Source organism: Pongo abelii, chromosome 1, assembly GCF_028885655.2.
Source record: "Pongo abelii isolate AG06213 chromosome 1, NHGRI_mPonAbe1-v2.0_pri, whole genome shotgun sequence".
NCBI classification, from domain to species: domain Eukaryota; kingdom Metazoa; phylum Chordata; class Mammalia; order Primates; family Hominidae; genus Pongo; species Pongo abelii.
In genome coordinates, this window is record NC_071985.2 from 208,975,651 (window position 1) to 208,993,622 (window position 17,972).

The following is a 17,972-nucleotide window of genomic DNA, read 5'->3' on the forward strand; positions in this document are numbered from 1 at the left end:
TAATTTTTGTATTTTTTGTAGAGACGAGGTTTCGCCATGTTGCCCAGGCTAGTCTTGAACTCCTGGGCTCAAGTGACTGACTGCCTCTGACTCCCAAAGGCTGGGATTACAGGCGTGCACCACCACAGCTGCCCCTAAACAACTTTTTCAAGCCGAATACGTTTAGGGGAGCATATTTGTTTATGGCCTGAGCCCTTAAAGAAATGGCTTTGCTCTGGTTAGATGCCATTCTACGCCTTGCTCCTTGGGCCTAAGTAGTAGCGTGAATGAAGCAGGAATCCTTAGCACTTGGATGTGTTGAGAAGGGGCTCTTTTGGCCGTGAGCATGGATGCCCAAAGGAGTTAGAAGTGGCTTTCTCCTCACCTTCAGCCTGGAAACCAGAACCCTGATCTCTACTCAAACACATGAACGAACCCGTGCTCCCCTTGTTCAGCCCATAAAGAATCTGTGCTGCTTTGAGCCGGGCTGGCAGAGGAGTGTGACATCACAAAAAAGACGGACTTTGGAGTCAAGAGACCTGGTTTTGAGTCTTGTCTTTGTGACTTACTAGCTGTGTGACTTTGGGAAAGTACTTTTTTTCTTTCTCTTTGAATCAGAAATTTTCATCTGTTTTGGAAAAAATAATTCCTCCCCAGGTTTTTGGGAAAATTTAATCCTATGAGATAATTTATGTGAAAGCATCTTACAAAGTCCCTGGCACTTGGTGGATATTTAAACACATTAGGAAGAAATAATGACCACGGAGGAAGAACGTGCCAATATTTCTCCAGAGCTATTCCACAGAGTATTTTTACAGTGGGATGTCATGAGCTGTGTGACCCTCGATCAGACCTCTTACCTCCCTGACTCTTGATTTCCCCTCATAATGGATTTTTCTTTTTTTGAGACACAGTTTCACTCTGTTGCCCAGGCTGGAGTGCAGTGGTACGATCTTGGCTCACTGCAACCTCTGCCTTCCAGGTTCAAGTGATTCTCATGCCACAGCCTCCCTAGTAGTGTGATTACAGGCTCACGCCACCATGCCCAGCTAAATTTTGTATTATTAGTAGAGACAGGGTTTCTCCATGTTGGCCAGGCAGGTCTCAAACTCCTGACCTCAAGTGATCCGCCCACCTCAGCCTCACAAAGTGCTGGGATTACAGGCATGAGCCACGACACCCGGCCTCAGAAGGGATTTCTGACCCCAAGAGGGAGAGACTCCTAAAATTTGAGGTTAAATGTCAAAGTGTGTCACTTTCTATAACAGAATAGAGATTTATTACCTTGTTTCCAAGATGCCATCAATTATAAGATCATGATTTATTAAAAACAACTTTTTGAGAGGAAGTAAAGAACTACAATTATATTAATGAACCCATCAATTGCAAGATACGTTCTGATTTCAGAATCATTAAAATGTGAAGAAATGTCTATCTTGCAATTGAAAAAAAAGCCTATAATAATAATAATGTTGGCTCCTAGGCTGGGCACCACAGTCCGTGCCTGTAATCCCAGCACTTTGGGAGGCCAAAGCAGAAGGATCACTTGAGGCCAGGGGTTCAAGACCAGCCTGGGCAACACAGCGAGACCCCATCTCTACAAAAATAAAAAAATTAGCCTGGTGAGGTGACACATACCTGTAGTCCCAGCTATTCTGGAAGCTGAGGAGGGAGCATCCCTTGAGCCCAGGAGTTCAAGGCTGCAGTGAGCTGTGAGCATGCCACTGCACTCCAGCCCAGGTGACAGAGTGAGGCTCTGTCTCAAAAAAAACAAAAAAAAAAAAAGGAAAAGAAAAAGAATCCTGGTTCCCATTTATTAAGCATCTCCTGGGTGCCAGGCACTATACTCCAGATGTTTTCCTAAGTCCTTCACTTGTTACAGTGCCCCAGCGAGGCAGGTGTTATCATTTCCACTTCATGGTTAGGAAACTGAATATAAAGAGGTTGAGTCACTTTTCCAAGGCCACACAACCAGAAAGTAGGGCTTGGATGGTAGGACTTCCTAATTCCAAATACTTTCTCTTCTTGGTAGATTGTTCTCCAGGCTAAGGAGTCAGAGACGAGGTCTCTATAGAATAGAAATGGGTTGTGAATGTGTTGCTTTGAACATGTCTTGAATCCGCAAGGTGACCAGGAAGGACAAAGGTAACATAGATAGAGTTGTAATATAATTAATCTCCAAATACTGGTCCTTGGAGGGAAGGCGTTAACAGGACAGTCAGGGGTGCTCAGAATCCAGATAAAGGGGAGCCAAGGACCAAAACAGTCAGGGTTGATACAGCCCAGAGTGGGAGAAGGACCCTGATCAGCCACCAGGATCGTTCCAGGCCCACGGACAACGCAACAAGCTCCTACCCTAGAGGCCACTATTCTGCAGAGTCACCCTATTCCGTCACTGACTCTTTACTAATGAAGCAGAAATCTTTTGAGGATAATTTAGTTCTTCTTGCAACCTTTCTTCAAGAGGGGAAAATGTGCTGAGCAATTGTCATGAGCTAGCAGGCGGAGATGTAGTACTGGAACAAGTTATATGTTAACAAGGTTTTCTGGTTAGTTAGTCCAAGTTAGTTCCCCTGTGCCTGGTTATGGGATTGAATGTTTTGCTCTGTGAAGTTGTGGATACGGCGCTTCATCTGATATGAACCCCGTGACAGATCCTATTGTGATACTCTCAGCAGTGCTCCCTGACACCTGGCTCCTGGGCTATCTGTCTGTCTGTCTAACTACAGTGTGGGGGAAAGCCAAGCCCACATTGGTGGATTCCCAACATAGCTCTACCTCATCAGATGACAAAAGAATGTTCTGCAGCTTTTTGGTGGGGTGGCAGCAGGGATGTGGACATAGTTGGGGTAGGGCAGGGCAGACAAGGTTGAGGATTGCTGGAAGCATCAGAGATTGCGTCAAAGATGTCTCTGTCGACCTCACCAGAAGAAGCTCATTGTGAAGCTGTCAGAGAGTGTGCCTCTGGGTCTCGACTCTGGAGAGGCTCTTTGGACAGTGGTGGAGATAGCACCAGGGTAGGGGTCATCGCGTCTCCACGTGGACGTCAGCAGGACTGAAGGTCACAGTTGCAGGGTGTTGGCTGCCGTTGCTGTTTGGGCCCACGGCAGAAGGGGCGGTTGGCTTGGGGCCCTTGGGCTCTAGTTCCCGCCTCGTCCTCATTTTCCTGTAGGGAGATAATGTGCACATGGTTGAGTCTTTCCCCTGGTATGCCGCGGAGAATGGGCTCTGTGACTACAGTTCTGGCCAACAGATTAATGTAGATTAACGTAGACATTAAATCACATTGCTTACTTGCCACCAAAGAATTTTACAACTGGAAGGGACCTTAGGCATCATCTAGTCTGCCCTTCAATTTTTTCACTTAGATCAGATATTTAATTTTATTTGTTCCTATTAAGGAATGAGTAAAATGTTAGAGGTGGCTATATAAAAGATAAAAATAAAGATATTACATTTTTTATGTTCAAAGTTGTAGCATGTATTGCATTTTCCAGCCTCATTATGCTTGCTAAGTTTATTGCTAGAAATATTTAAGAACTTTTTACATAATTGAAAAGAGAATGTACTGAAAACATTTATCTTGGCTTCATTTAATATGCCGTAAAATTCAATAATGAACAATTATTAATTCTTTTTTTTTCTTTTTTTGAGACAGAGTCTGGCTCTGTCGCCCAGGCTGGAGTGCAGTGGAGCGATCTCGCCTCACTGCAACCTCCACCTCCTGTGTTCAAGCGATTCTCCTGCCTCAGCCTCCCGAGTAGCTGGGATCACAGGCGCCTGTCACCATGCCTAGCTAATTTTTGTATTTTTTAGTAGAGATGGCGTTTCAACATGTTGGTCAGACTGGTCTTGAACTCCTGACCTCAGGTGATCCACCCACTTCGGCCTCCCAAAGTGCTGTGATTACAGGCATGAGCCACCATGCCCAGCCAAATTTTTGTATTTTTAGTGTAGATGGGGTTTCACCATGTTGGCCAGGCTGGTCTTGAACTCCTGGCAAGTGATCCTCCCACCTTGGCATCCCAAAGTGCTGGGATTGCAGGTGTGTGCCACTATGCCTGGCCAACAATTATGAATTCTCATGTCTTCATGATATTTCATCTTGCTGACACATTTTTTATATATATATATATATATATATATATATATTTTTTTTTTTTTTTTTTTTTTTTTTTTTTTTTTGAGCCAGAGTCTTACCCTGGTTGCCCAGGCTGAAGTGCAGTGGCACAATCTCAATCTCAGCTCACTACAGCCTCAACATCCCAGGCTCAGGTGATTCTCCCACCTCAGCCTCCCAAATAGCTGGAACTACAGGTGCACACCACCATGCTTGGCTAACTTTTTGTATTTTTAGTAGAGACAGGGTTTCACTATGTTGCCCAGGCTGGTCTCGAACTCCTGGATTCAAGCAATCCACCTGCCTCAGCCTCCTGGGGTGCTGGGATTATAGGCGTGAGCCGCTGCACCCAGCCTTATAATTATTTGTTAAAAATGTCAAATCTTCAGGGAAGTTGCACAAATAGTACAGTTAATACTCTAATACTCTTGTTACAATTTGAATGTGGCCCCCAAAAAGCCTGCATTGGAAACTTAATCCCCAATTCAACAGTATTGAAAGGTGGGGCCTAATGGGAGGAGTTTAGTTCATAAGGACTCCACCCTCATGAATCCATTAATGCCAATTATAAAAGGACTTCTTAGGCTGTGAATTTGATCTCTTGCTCTCTCTGGCTCTCTCTTTGCCCTTCTATCGCGGGATAACAGAGCAAGAAGGCCCTTGCCAGATACTGGCCCCTCAATATCTTAAACTTCCCTGCCTCCAGAACCACAAAAATAAATCTCTTTTCTGTATAATTTACCCAGTCTCAGATATTCTCTGATAGCAGCACAGCATAGTCTAAGACAGCCCTTCACAGAACAATTGACTAATTACTAACAATTTGCCACATCTGCTTTTTTTCTCTCTATTACTTTCTCTTTCTCTATTGTCACACACAGTTTTTTAGAACCATGAACCATTTGTGAGTTGCAGGCATCATGCCACTGCACTCCTAACTCCTAAATACTCCTAAGAACAAAGACATTCTCTAATGTATCTGTAATGCAATTATCAAGCTTTGAGACTCTTCATTTTAAACATGACAACATACAGGCAGGAGGAAGTTAAATAACTTGCTTGATTTTGACAAACCAAAGACTACTGAACCCAGGTTTCTCACTTCCCAGCTCAGGCATCAGTGCAAATAGGGTGGGTTGAGTGGATTCTCCATTCAGATTATGACCTAAAAAAGAGGTTCAGAGCTCCAGCAACAATGGAGAGAAATAAAGGGTAGACATTGGGGTTTGATGCCACTCCTGGTTTTGGATAGACCCAAATTGTAATACCCTAAATATTTTTTTAAAATTAATCTTTTAATGTTATTATTATTACATGTAATTGTGGGAGTATTTTCTTTGAAACCAGATGAACTAGGTTTGAATCCCAATTGTGCTAATTAGGGTTGAACAACCTTGGGCATATGATTTAATCTTTCTGTATCTGTTTCTACACCTATAAAATTGAGGATAATAGTAGTACCCACCTTGTGAAGTTGTTAGATGAGGATTAAATGCGTTAACACATGTAAGGATCTTAGAACCATGCCTGGCATGTGGTATGAGATCAATATATGTTAGCTACCTTTATTTTATTTATTCTTTATTTATTTATTTATTTTTATTTGATTTATTTTTTGGGACGGAGTCTCACATTGTCATCCAGGCTGGAGTGCAGTAGTGCGATCTCAGCTCACTGCAACCTCCACCTCCCATGTTCAAGCGATTCTCCTGCCTCAGCCTCCCAAGTAGCTGGGATTACAGGCACCCACCACCATGCCCAGGTAATTTTTTGTATTTTTAGTAGAGATGGGATTTCACTATGTTGACCAAGCTGGTCTCAAACTCCTGACCTCATGATCCGCCCACCTCAGCCTCCCAAAGTGCTGGGATTACAGGTGTGAGCCACCACGCCCGGCGTAGCTGCCTTTATTTTAAAAACTTTTTTTTTTTTTTTTTCCAGAGGCAGGGTCTTGCTATGTTGCCCAAGCTGGTCTCAAACTCTGGGGCTCAAGTGATCCTCCTGCCTCAGCCTCCTGACTAGTGGGGGTTATAGGCAGAACCACCACACCTAGCAGCTCCCTTTATAAATAATATTCATATTCTTATAAAAACAATGCATGTTTACCATTCCTCAAAAATTAGGAACATCCCCCTCCCAGCAAAAACCAACAATGCCGTCATGTAGATACACTAGTTGTTAAGACCTTGCTGTGTTGCTCTCCCTCGGATATGTGTGTGGGTAACCTATGTGTATGATTGTGATTACCATGTATATATTGTTTTGTAAACTTTGACAATATATTGTAAACAGCTTTTCTCATTAATCAGTGCACTTCTAATACATATATATATGATTTTTTTTTTTTTGAAACGGAGTCTCGCTCTGTCGCCCAGGCTGGAGTGCAGTGGCGCAATCTCGGCTCACTGCAAGCTCCGCTCCCAGGTTCACGCCATTCTCTGGCCTCAGCCTCCTGAGTAGCTGGAACTACAGGCGCGAGCCACCACGCCCGGCTAATTTTTTGTATTTTTAGTAGAGATGGGGTTTCACCACGTTAGCCAGGATGGTCTCCATCTCCTGACCTTGTGATCCGCCCATCTGGGCCTCCCAAAGTGCTGGGATTACAGGCGTGAGCCACCGCACCCGGCCCATATGCAAATATATTTTTATAGACAGGGTCTTGCTATGTTGCCCAGGCTGGAGTCAAACTCCTGGACTCAAGCCATCCTCCTGCCTCAGTCTTCTGAGTAGCTGGGATTACAGACCACACTACCGCACCCGGCCATGATAGCTTTGTAAAGAAATGGCTTCTAGGTCTTCTATGATATGTTGTATTTATAGTTTTTTAATTTTGATTTCTTCCCTGAAAAGAATTACCTTCCATCAAGGTTGTGACTGAAGGTAATTACACATAAGGTGATAACATATAAAACTTATTTTTTGTATGATCAAATTATATTCTTTTATTTCCCCTTATACGTCTCCAGAAAGCAGAGTCAGGGTACATGCTTCCAGTATTTGTCATCTCAAATACTTATGTGGCCAGCTCATACAACCTAGAAGAGGGATCTCTGAGAGAAGAGGTCCGAACATTCCTCTATTATCTGTAAATTACAAGCAAATGTTTACCACAGTGCTCAAGACCATTATCATTGTCATTATCATTATTACATTTAAAAAATATTTCTCCAAGTACAAAAATAGTCACTTTGAAATTCCTTCAACAGAACAGACTGCAAAAAGGACCCCCGAGGGTTAGAGCATTTACTAAAGCCTGAGGGATACTGCCAGGCATACGACGGGTACCCACATATCATCTCCCATTTATTCTGATGTCGCTGAAGGGACCAGGCAGTTCCAAAGCCCAGGGCATCCGTACCTGTTGTACATCTTCAGCAGGATCAGAACCACTGTGAAGATGATGATGACAACCACCACAACGGCAGCAACAATGGCTCCAGAACCTACAGAAAGGAGAGAAGCAGAGATCATGAATGTGCAAACTGAACGCAGACCGGGAGGGCGCCCTGCTGTGGCACCTGACATCCTCACTAGGTCAAGGGAAGCAGGAGAGAGGGCAACATCCTGGGACACTCCCAGTTGACCCCAGGACAGTCATATCTGGAGTGGCTGTGCACCCCTGCCCCGAGCTGCACTTGAAGGACCCCGTCCTTAGCACATCGTCTGCCAAAACTCCTTCTTAGGCAAAGTCCTGGTTCTTATCAGCTCCAGCACAGCCTCAAACTTCTGGGAAACAAACAAGCAACATACCCTCCCCTCCTTTTGATAATGCAAAAGTAGCATGCGATTTTTGTAGAAAATAATTTTGAAAATATAAATGTGGGCAAAAAAGAGGGGGTCGTTGAAGAACTCATTGGCCCAACAACTGCTGATTGTCTGCATATGTACATTCACCAATGTGATCATGTTGCTGCATGGTAAATACCTATCAGCCAGGTGTAGTGGCTCATGCCTGCAATTCCAGTACTTTGAGAGGATGGGGTGGGAGGATCACTTGAGCCCAGGAGTTCGAGACTAGCCTGGGCAACATAGCAAGATCCTGTTTCTAGAAATAAAAAATAAAAAATTAGCCAGGTGTTGTGGCATGCACCTGTAGTGCCAGGTACTTGGGAGGCTGAGAAGGGAGGATCTCTTGAGCCTGGGAGGTTGAGGCTGCAGTGAGCCAAGATTGTGCCACTGCACTCCAGCCTGGGTGACAGAGCAAAACTCTATCTCAAAAAATAAAAATAAATACATAAATAAATATCTGGCTAGGTGCAGTGGCTCACCTCTGTAATCCCAGTACTTTGTGAGGCTGGAGGGTGAGGATCACTTGAGCCCAGGAATTCCAGACCAGCCTGGGCAAGATGGCAAGACTCCATCTCTGTATAAAATTTTTTAAAAAAATACCCATTATAGTTTTTAAATAATTTAATACTTATATGTTTGAATATCCATCTTAAAGGAAATATTCCTAAATATGGAAAAATATGTACTTGGTAAAAATGGAAGCATGGCCAGGTGTGGTGGCTCACACCTGTAATCCCAGCACTTTGGGAGGCCAACGCGGGCAGATCACGAGGTCAGGAGTTCGAGACCAGCCTGGCTAACATGGTGAAACCTTGTCTCTACTAAAAATACAAAAATTAGCCAGACCTGGTGGCAGGTGCCTATAATTCCAGCTACTCGGGAGGCTTAGGCAGGAGAATCACTTGAACCCGGGAGGCAGAGGTTGCAGTGAGCCAAGATTTCACCGCTGCACTCTAGCCTGGGTGACAGAGCAAAACGCCATCTCAAAAAAAAAGAAAAGAAAAGAAAAGAAAATAGCAAGAACCATAAGCATGTTTATACTTTAAAGCAATCTATTTGATTCTGGAGAATTTATTTTAAGGCAATAATCCTAAATACAGAAAAAGTTGTGTGAATGAAGATGTTTATTATGACAATATTCATATTCTAAATATGAGAATGGTTAAATAAGGTATGGCAACCTATAGAATAAAATATTATACCACCATTTATTTATTTATTAGAAATGGGGTCTTGCTGTGTCACCCAGGCTAAAGTACAATGGCACAATCATAGCTCACTACAGCCTTGAACTCCCAGGCTCAAGTGATCTTCCCTTTTCAGCCACCTGAGTAGCTAGGACCATGGGTACATGTCCCATGAAAGCTAAGTTTTAAAACAATTTTTGTAAAGACAGGGTCCTGCTATGTTGCCTAGGTTGGTCTCGAACTCCTGGCCTCAAGCAATCTTTCTGCCTCAGACTCCCAAAGTGTTGGGATTACAGGTGTAAGCCACCACTCCTGGCTATACAATAATTTAAATGAGGATTATGAAGACTGTGGTAACCTGGGATCACTTATGATGATGTTAAGTATAGAAAATAGGCCAGGTACAGTGGCTCACACCTGTAATTACAGCACTTTGGGAGGCTGAGGAAGGCAGATCACCTGAGGTCAGGAGTTCAAGACCAGCCTGGCCAACATGGTGAAACCCTGTCTCTACTAAAAATACAAAAATTAGCTGGGCATGGTGGCACATGCCTGTAATCCCAGCTACTCGGCAGGCTGAGGCATGAGAATCGCTTAAGCCTGGGAAGCGGAGGTTGCAGTGAGGCAGTGAGCCGAGATGGCACCACTGTACTCCAGCCTGGGCGACAGAGTGAGACTCTGTCTCAAAAAAGAAAAAAAAAAGAAAGAAAGAAAGAAAGAAAAGAAAAGAAAATAGCAGAGATTACATACATCCACCCAATATGTATTTATATAGCATATGTTACAACCATTAAAATATGTGCATACAAGCATAATGTAGAGCAAAAGAAGCCAGATACGAAGGAGTGCATATGGTATATCTATAGGCCATTTATATAAAGTTCAAAACCAAGCAGAACTAATTGATGGTGGTAAAAGTCAGAATAGCGGATCCCCTTGGGTGGGTGGAGGATGGTGATTAGAAGGGGAACCACAACCTCTAGGATACTGGTGGTGGCTCTGTTTTTTGATTTGGGGGCTGGTTGCACAGGTATGTTCACCTTGTGGCAATTCACCCAGCTGGGCACTTATGATTTACGCACATTTTGAATGTAAGTAATGCCTTATAAAAAGTTTACTTAAAAAGCAAACAATCATGTGCAAATATTCATAGGAAGAAACACTGGAAGGGAAGAAACAGAGAGGGCGGGAAATCTGTCATGGAGCAACTTAGCTTTTTTTCCTTCTTGGGGAGACTTTAGTTCCGGGTTTTTCAACCTCAGCTGGCTAATTCTTTGTCAGAGAGGCTGTCCTGTGCATTGCAAGATGTTTAATCTTATCTCTTGACTCTATCTACTAGATGCCAGTTGCAATCCCCCCAAGTTCCCCCCACCCCCACTAAGCTGTGACTACCAAGATATCTCCAGACAATGCCAAATGGCCCCTCGTGGTAGGGTTGCCAGATAAAATCAGAATTTTCAACAAACAATGGATACCATTTTAGTATAAGTACATCTCAAATATTGTATGACACATACTAAATAAGTATTCATTGTTTATCTTAAATTCAAATTTTACTGGGCATTCTATATTTTTATTTGCTAAATCTGGTAACCCTATCTAGGAGGGCAAAAGCACCTAGTTGAGAACCAACCTTTCTTTCTTTCTTTCTCTCTCTCTCTCTTCCTTCCTTTCTTTTCTCTTTCTTCTCTTTCTTTTGTTTTTAAAGGAGACCCTCCCCTTCCCCTCCCTCTCCCCCTCCTTTCTCCTCCCCCTCCTTTTTTCCTCCCCCTTCTCCTCCCCCTCCTCCTCCCCTCTCCCTCCCTCGCCCTCTCCTTTCCTTCTCTTTCTTTTTTTTTTTTTGTATGGATCTCTGAGTGAAAAAATTCACCTTTTTTTTTTTTTTTTTTTTACCCAAATGTGTTTTTAATTATAGCATTAACAAAGATAAAGCAAAATCAGGGAAGTACAAAATAATTACATGCGAGTCTAACAAAATAAACATCATTTGTTCTTAGATTCTATGTACTTCCTCTAAACCTGCTGTTTTTCCAAATATTGGACCTTTTCCTCTTTACTAGTTTTCTTTTTTTTGTTTTTTATGAAGAATTTATTGATGATTCTTGGGCGTTTCTCGGAGAGGGGGATATGGCAGGGTCATAGGATAATAGTGGAGAGAAGGTCAGGAGATAAACACATGAACGAAGGTCTCTGGTTTTCCTAGGCAGAGGTCCCTGCGGCCTTCCGCAGTGTTTGTGTCCCTGGGTACTTGAGATTAGGGAGTGGTGATGACTCTTAAAGAGCATGCTGCCTTCAAGCATCTGTTTAACAAAGCAATCTTGCACCGCCCTTAATCCATTTAACCCTGAGTTGACACAGCACATGTTTCAGAGAGCAGGGGGCTGGGGGAAAGGCCATAGATCAACAGCATCCCAAGGCAGAAGAATTTCTCCTAGTCAGAACAAAATGGAGTCTCCTATGCCCACCTCTTTCTACACAGACACAGCAACAATCTGATCTCTCCTTCCTTTCCCCACACTTCCCCCCCCTTCTTTTCAACAAAACCGCCATCGTCCTCATGGCCCGCTCCCGATGGTCGCTGTCTCTTCGGAGCTGTTGGGTACACCTCCCAGACAGGGTGGCCGGGCAGAGTCGCTCCTCACCTCCCAGACGGGGCGGCCGGGCAGAGTTGCTCCTCACCTCCCAGACGGGGCAGCCGGGCAGAGACGCTCCTCACCTCCTAGACGGGGCGGCCGGGCAGAGGTGCTCCTCACTTCCTCCCAGACAGGGTGGCAGCCGGGCAGAGACGCTCCTCACCTCCCAGACGGGGCGGCCGGGCAGCGGCCCTCCTCACTTCCTCCCAGACGGGGTGGCGGTGGGGCAGAGGCGCTCCTCACTTCCCAGACAGGGCGGCCGGGCAGAGGCGCTCCTCACCTCCCAGACGGGGCGGCCGGGCAGAGGCGCTCCTCACTTCCCAGACGGGGCGGCCGGGCAGAGGCGCTCCTCACTTCCCAGACGGGGCGGCCGGGCAGAGGCGCTCCTCACTTCCTCCCAGACGGGGTGGCGGCCGGGCAGAGACGCTCCTCACCTCCCGGGGGGGCGGCCGGGCAGAGACGCTCCTCACCTCCCGGGGGGGCGGCCGGGCAGAGGCGCTCCTCACTTCCTCCCAGACGGGGTGGCGGCTGGGCAGAGGCGCTCCTCACTTCCTCCCAGACGGGGCGGCCAGGCAGAGGCGCTCCTCACTTCCCAGACGGGGCGGCCGGGCAGAGGCACTCCTCGCTTCCCAGACGGGGCGGCCGGGCAGAGGTGCTCCTCGCTTCCCAGACGGGGTGGCGGCTGGGCAGAGGCGCTCCTCACTTCCTCCCAGACGGGGCGGCCAGGTAGAGACGCTCCTCACCTCCCAGACGGGGTGGCCAGGCAGAGGCGCTCCTCACTTCCCAGACGGGGCAGCCGGGCAGAGGCACTCCTCGCTTCCCAGACGGGGCGGCCGGGCAGAGGTGCTCCTCGCTTCCCAGACGGGGTGGCGGCGGGGCAGAGGCGCTCCTCACTTCCCAGACGGGGCGGCCGGGCAGAGGCCCTCCTCACTTTCTCTCAGACGGGGTGGTGGCCGGGTAGAAGCGCTCCTCACTTTCTCCCAGACAGGGTGGCGGCCGGGCAGAGGCGCTCCTCACTTCCTCCCAGACGGGGTGGCGGCCAGGCAGAGGCGCTCCTCACCTCCCAGACGGGGCGGCCGGGCAGAGGCGCTCCTCACCTCCCAGACGGGGCGGCCGGGCAGAGGCGCTCCTCACCTTCCAGACGGGGCGGCCGGGCAGAGGCGCTCCTCACCTTCCAGACGGGGCGGCCGGGCAGAGGCGCTCCTCACTTCCCAGACGGGGCGGCTGGGCAGAGGGGCTCCTCACATCCCAGACGATGGGCGGCCAGGCAGAGACGCTCCTCACTTCCTAGACGGGGTGGCGGCGGGGCAGAGGCTGTAATCTTAGCACTTTAGGAGGCCAAGGCAGGCGGTTGGGAGGTGGAGGTTGTAGCGAGCCGAGATCACGCCACTGCACTCCAGCCTGAGCAACATTGAGCACTGAGTGAGCGAGACTCCGTCTGCAATCCCAGCACCTCGGGAGGCCGAGGCGGGCAGATCACTCGAGGCCAGGAGCTGGAGACCAGCCCGGTCAACAGGGCGAAACCCCGTCTCCACCAAAAACACAAAAACCAGTCAGGCGTGGCGGCGCGCGCCTGCAATCCCAGGCACTCGGCAGGCCGAGGCAGGAGAATCACAGGAGCCCGAGGCAGGGAGGTTGCAGCGAGCCGAGATCACCGCAGTACAGTCCAGCTTCGGCAACAGAGGGAGACCGAAAAAAGAAGGAGAGGGAGACCGGAGGGGGAGGGGGAGAGGGAGAGGGCCTCTTTCTTTTTTTGACAGAGTCTGTCTCTGACAGCCAGGCTGGAGTGCAGTGGTGTGATCTCGGCTCACTGCAACCTCCATTTCCCAGGTTCAGGCGATTCTCATGCCTGAGCCTCCCAAGTATCTAGGACTACAGGTGTGCACCACCATACCCAGTTAATTTTTGAATTTTTAGTAGTAGAGATGGGGTTTTATCATGCTGGCCAGTGTCAAGCTTCCAACCTCAGGTGATCCGCCCACTTTGGCTTCCCAAAGTGCTGGGATTACAGGCGTGAGCCACTGTGCCCGGCCAAGAACCACTACTTTCAGTTCAATAAAAACAGAATTATTTTTGTCTTCCTGATAGTGATTCTGTCTACCCTGCATTTCCCTCAGAACTGTTTGGAGACACACCTCCTCAGGCCTCTGTGGGTCTGCCCATCCAGCAAGGAACAGGATAGCCCATGGGACCCCGTCCTGGGAGCAACCCCTTCTGACTCTTCATGGAAGAGACACATCCTGCCCTTAATCCAGCCACCTGCCAGAACCACAGCCTGAAGCTGTTTATCCTTGTGTGTAGGGAAGTCTGTCCCATGCCCAGGGGTATACGTGTAGCCAGCTGAAATGGCTGACACACACCCAAGCGTCTTCTTATACAATCAATTGATTTTCTGAAGAGTCATCCTGAAATTTTTCCTTCCAGGGACCACTTGTTCACGGCAAATGCCTCCCCAGAACTCACTCTTCCCGCCTACATTCATTTACTCTTTCATCAGTTGATGGGATGTTTTTTGCCTTGCAATATAGTATAAAAATAGCTACTTCAGATTTTTGTTGGTTTGTTGGTTTGTTTGGAGACAAGTTCTCGCTCTGTTACCCAGGCTGGAATGCAGTGGCACAATCTCAGCTCACCGCAGCATCGACCTCCCAGGCTCAAGCGATCCTCCTGCCTCAGCACCCGCCGTGTAGCTGGGACTCCAGGAGCATCACCACCACGCCTGGCTAATTTTGGTATTTGTTGTAGACATGGGGTCTCCCCATATTGCCCAGGCTGGTCTCGAAATCCCAAACTCAAGTAATCTGCCTGCCTTGGCCTCCCAAATTGCTGGGATTACAGGCATGAGCCACCATGCCCAGCAGTAGCTACATTTTAAGGTGACTCATTTAGAGCCATTTTACAAGAGATTCAAATTTCAGTGCTTTCTAGGTCCCAAGACTTTTTAACGAAAACAATAGCAATCGTAGTAGTAGTAATTTTGTTTGTTTGTTTTGGAGACTCACTTTGTTGCCCAGGCTGGAGTGCAGTGGCACGATCTCAGCTCACTGCAACCTCTGCTTCCCAGGTTCAAGTGATTCTCCTGCCTCAGCCTCCTGAGTAACAGGTGCACACCACCATGCCCAGCTAATCTTTGTATTTTTAGTAGAGATGGGGTTTCACTACGTTGGCCAAGCTGGTCTCAAACTCCTGACCTCAAGTGATCCACATGCCTCAGCCTCCCAAAGTGCTAGGATTAAAGGTGTGAGCCACCACACCCAGCCAGTAGTAATAACAATAATCATCATCATTAGGTACTTAGTATGTACCAGAGGCTGTGCTAAACTGTCAACCTGGATTATCTCCTTTAGTCATCACAACTGCCTTATGTGGTAGCTTCTTTAATATCCCCATTGTATAGATGAGGAAACAGAGGCACAGAGCAGTAAAGTCATGCGCTCCATCTTAAAAAAAAGAAATACACAGTCCAGTCCCCAGTTGCCCTCCCCAGGAAGACTCCCACTCAGACAGAAACAGCGATTCTGTTCCCCACCCTTTCACAGCAGCACCCTGCAAAGAAACACCACCGAGGCATGTGTCCATTGCTTTGTCTGCCATTAATGCTGCAGTTGGCAGGTGGCAGAAATGGGCCTGAGACCAGGCACTCCACCTCCAGAGCCCACACTCTTAACCTCTGCACTGACCATGACACTGGTCCTGCCATCCCTCCCCCAGCCTGCAAACCAAGTTGACCTTACTCTTATACAGGAAGTCTTCTCCCCTGGTGGTCATGTTCAGTGAGAAGAAGGTGGTATCCCCCAGAGGGGTGGCTGTGGTCATCTCGATCCTGATGAGAAAGAAGAAGAAATTTTGTTTAAAATTAGATAAATCCTTATTATTGCTACTTGATGCCTCTTTTGGTCTTTATCTGGATGACTGTAGAATATTCAAGCATGCAGTTTCTCTTGTCAACAAGTAAATACAAAACCCATTATTAGATACCGTGATGTGGGGGATTTAATACTAATACCCGACATTTGTAAGGAACTTTGTTTTTCTAAACTGTTTAAATTTATTCAACCATATTTACTCAACTCCTTTAAATATCTGGATCAATCTCTCGAAACTATGTGAGGTGAGTTACTGTTGCCATTTTACTGGTGAAATCAAAGTCCCCAAAGCTACCTGGAGTCCCAAGTTGACCTAACAGAATTTAACCCAAGATGTCAACCTCCCACTCTAGTGGGCTTTTCTCCACGCTGCAGTGACATTTGAACTGGCATTCCTACTTTCAAAGGCTAAAGCCTTTTACTATCTGAGGAGGCAAAAATAAATAAATAAACAAATGAAAAATTAACTATGATTTAAAACATTTTTTTTTGAGACAAGGTCTTGCTCTGTCGCCCAGGCTGGAGTGCAGTGGTGCCATCACGGCTCTCTGCAGTCTTAACCTCCCTGGGCTCAGGTGATCTTCCCACTTCAGCTTCCTGAGTAGCTGGGACTACAGGCATGTGCCACCACGCCTGGCTGATTTTGAACTATGATTATGAAGCAGTCAGTGACAGGAGCCATTGGGCTACGAGGAACAATTTCATGGAAGAGATACACTTGAATACGCCTTGAAAAATGGGCATGGTTGGGGCGTAAGGGGAAAGAGAACAAAGTCTGGGTTGCACAAAGTCTTCAATCGGAAGAGTTAATGCAGTTTGGGAATCTACCATGTACCAGGCTCTGTCTCAGGAGACTTCACACACTATATTATCTGATTTAATCCTCTCAGTCACTGAGAAATGGCTGTCATCTACACCCTCCTATTGAGCAAGCTGAGACTCAAGGTGGTTGAGTGAATCAACCCGGTCATCCAAGTAGGAGGTGGAGCTTGGACTCAAACACTCTCTGAGTGTACAGTGTATTTTTTTACCCTGAGGCCACTAAGAATCAAAATGCACAAGGCTACAATGTTACATTTGAGGGGTGAGCCAGGACTTACACAGTTAGTATGATGTCACCGCTGGAAAGGAGTGTTGAGATCCTCCACCGAGAACCATAATCTAGGCACGATGATATTATAAATACTCACTCTGGGCCTGGCATGGTGGCTCATGCCAGTAATCTCAGCACTTTGGGAGGCTGAGGTGGGCAGATCACCTGAGGTCAGGAGTTTGAGACCAGCCCAGTCAACATGGTGAAACCCCATCTCTACTAAAAATACAAAAATTAGCCAGGCATGGTGGTGGGTGCCTGTAATCCCGGCTACTCGGGAGGCTGAGGCAGGAGGATCACTTGAACCTGGGAGGCGGAGGTTGCAGTGAGCAGAGATTGTGCCACTGCACTCCAGCCTGGGCGACAGAGTGACTCTGTCTCAAAATAAAAATAAATAAATAAATAAATAATTACTCTGAACTACAGGGGTCAAGAATATAAGGAAGCAAACCAAGCTTGGCTTCATTATTTCAGAGTGGCACTTTTACTCCAGCTGCTGACAATTTGGAAGCCCATGAAGGGTCCATGTCAAGATAATTGCCTAGGCTTGTTTGTAATCTTAAGAAGCCATAGGCCTCAACACCGCCATCTACTGGAGAAAGAGATATTCTGGACATTTTTTAAAATGGTGCATAAATTTATTTTCTTTTTAAAAGTAAGAAATGTTTTTTAAATTATGAAGACAAATATTACAGGAGCCCACGTACTGACCATTCACATTTAACAAATGTTTACAGTCATGTTTTCTTTAGTTTTTCTATTTATTTATTTATTTATTTATTTGAGATGGAGTCTCACTCTGTTGCCCCAGCTGGAGTGCAGTGATGTGATCATAGCTCACTGCAGCCTCAACCTCCCAGGCTCAAGTAATCCTCCCACCTCAGCCTCCTGAGTAGCTGGGACTACAGGCATTCACCACCATGCCTGGCTAATTAAAAAAACTCTTTTTTCTGTAGAGGCTAGATGTCATTATGTTGCCCAGGCAGGTCTCAAACTCCCGGACTCAAAGCGATCCTCCCACCTTGGTCTCCCAAAGTGCTGGGATTACAAGCATGATCCCTCATGCCCAGCCCAGTTCTTTTTTTTTGAGGCAGAGTCTCACTCTGTCACCCAGGCTGGAGTGCAGTGGCACAATCTCAGCTCACTGCAACCTCTGTCTCTTGGGTTCAAGTGATTCTCCTGCCTCAGTCTCCCGTGTAGCTGGGATTACAAGCACCCACCACCACATCCAGCTATTTTGTATTTTTAGTAGTATGGGATTTCACCATGTTGGCCAAGGCTGGTCTCAAACTCCTGACCTCAAGT

The 17,972-nt window shown here is 46.8% G+C and overlaps 1 protein-coding gene across 1 annotated transcript; it reads right to left on the reverse strand.

The window, feature by feature from the left end:
- Positions 1-2,125: 2,125 nt before the first annotated feature.
- Positions 2,126-15,536, reverse strand: NCMAP (non-compact myelin associated protein). Its single transcript, XM_002811274.5, has 3 exons — positions 15,443-15,536; positions 7,458-7,542; positions 2,126-3,145 (listed from the first exon to the last, which is right to left on the reverse strand). Exons 1-3 carry the CDS (start codon positions 15,522-15,524, stop codon positions 3,004-3,006), a joined length of 309 nt encoding a protein of 102 aa, XP_002811320.1. The 5' UTR covers positions 15,525-15,536; the 3' UTR covers positions 2,126-3,003.
- Positions 15,537-17,972: the final 2,436 nt, after the last annotated feature.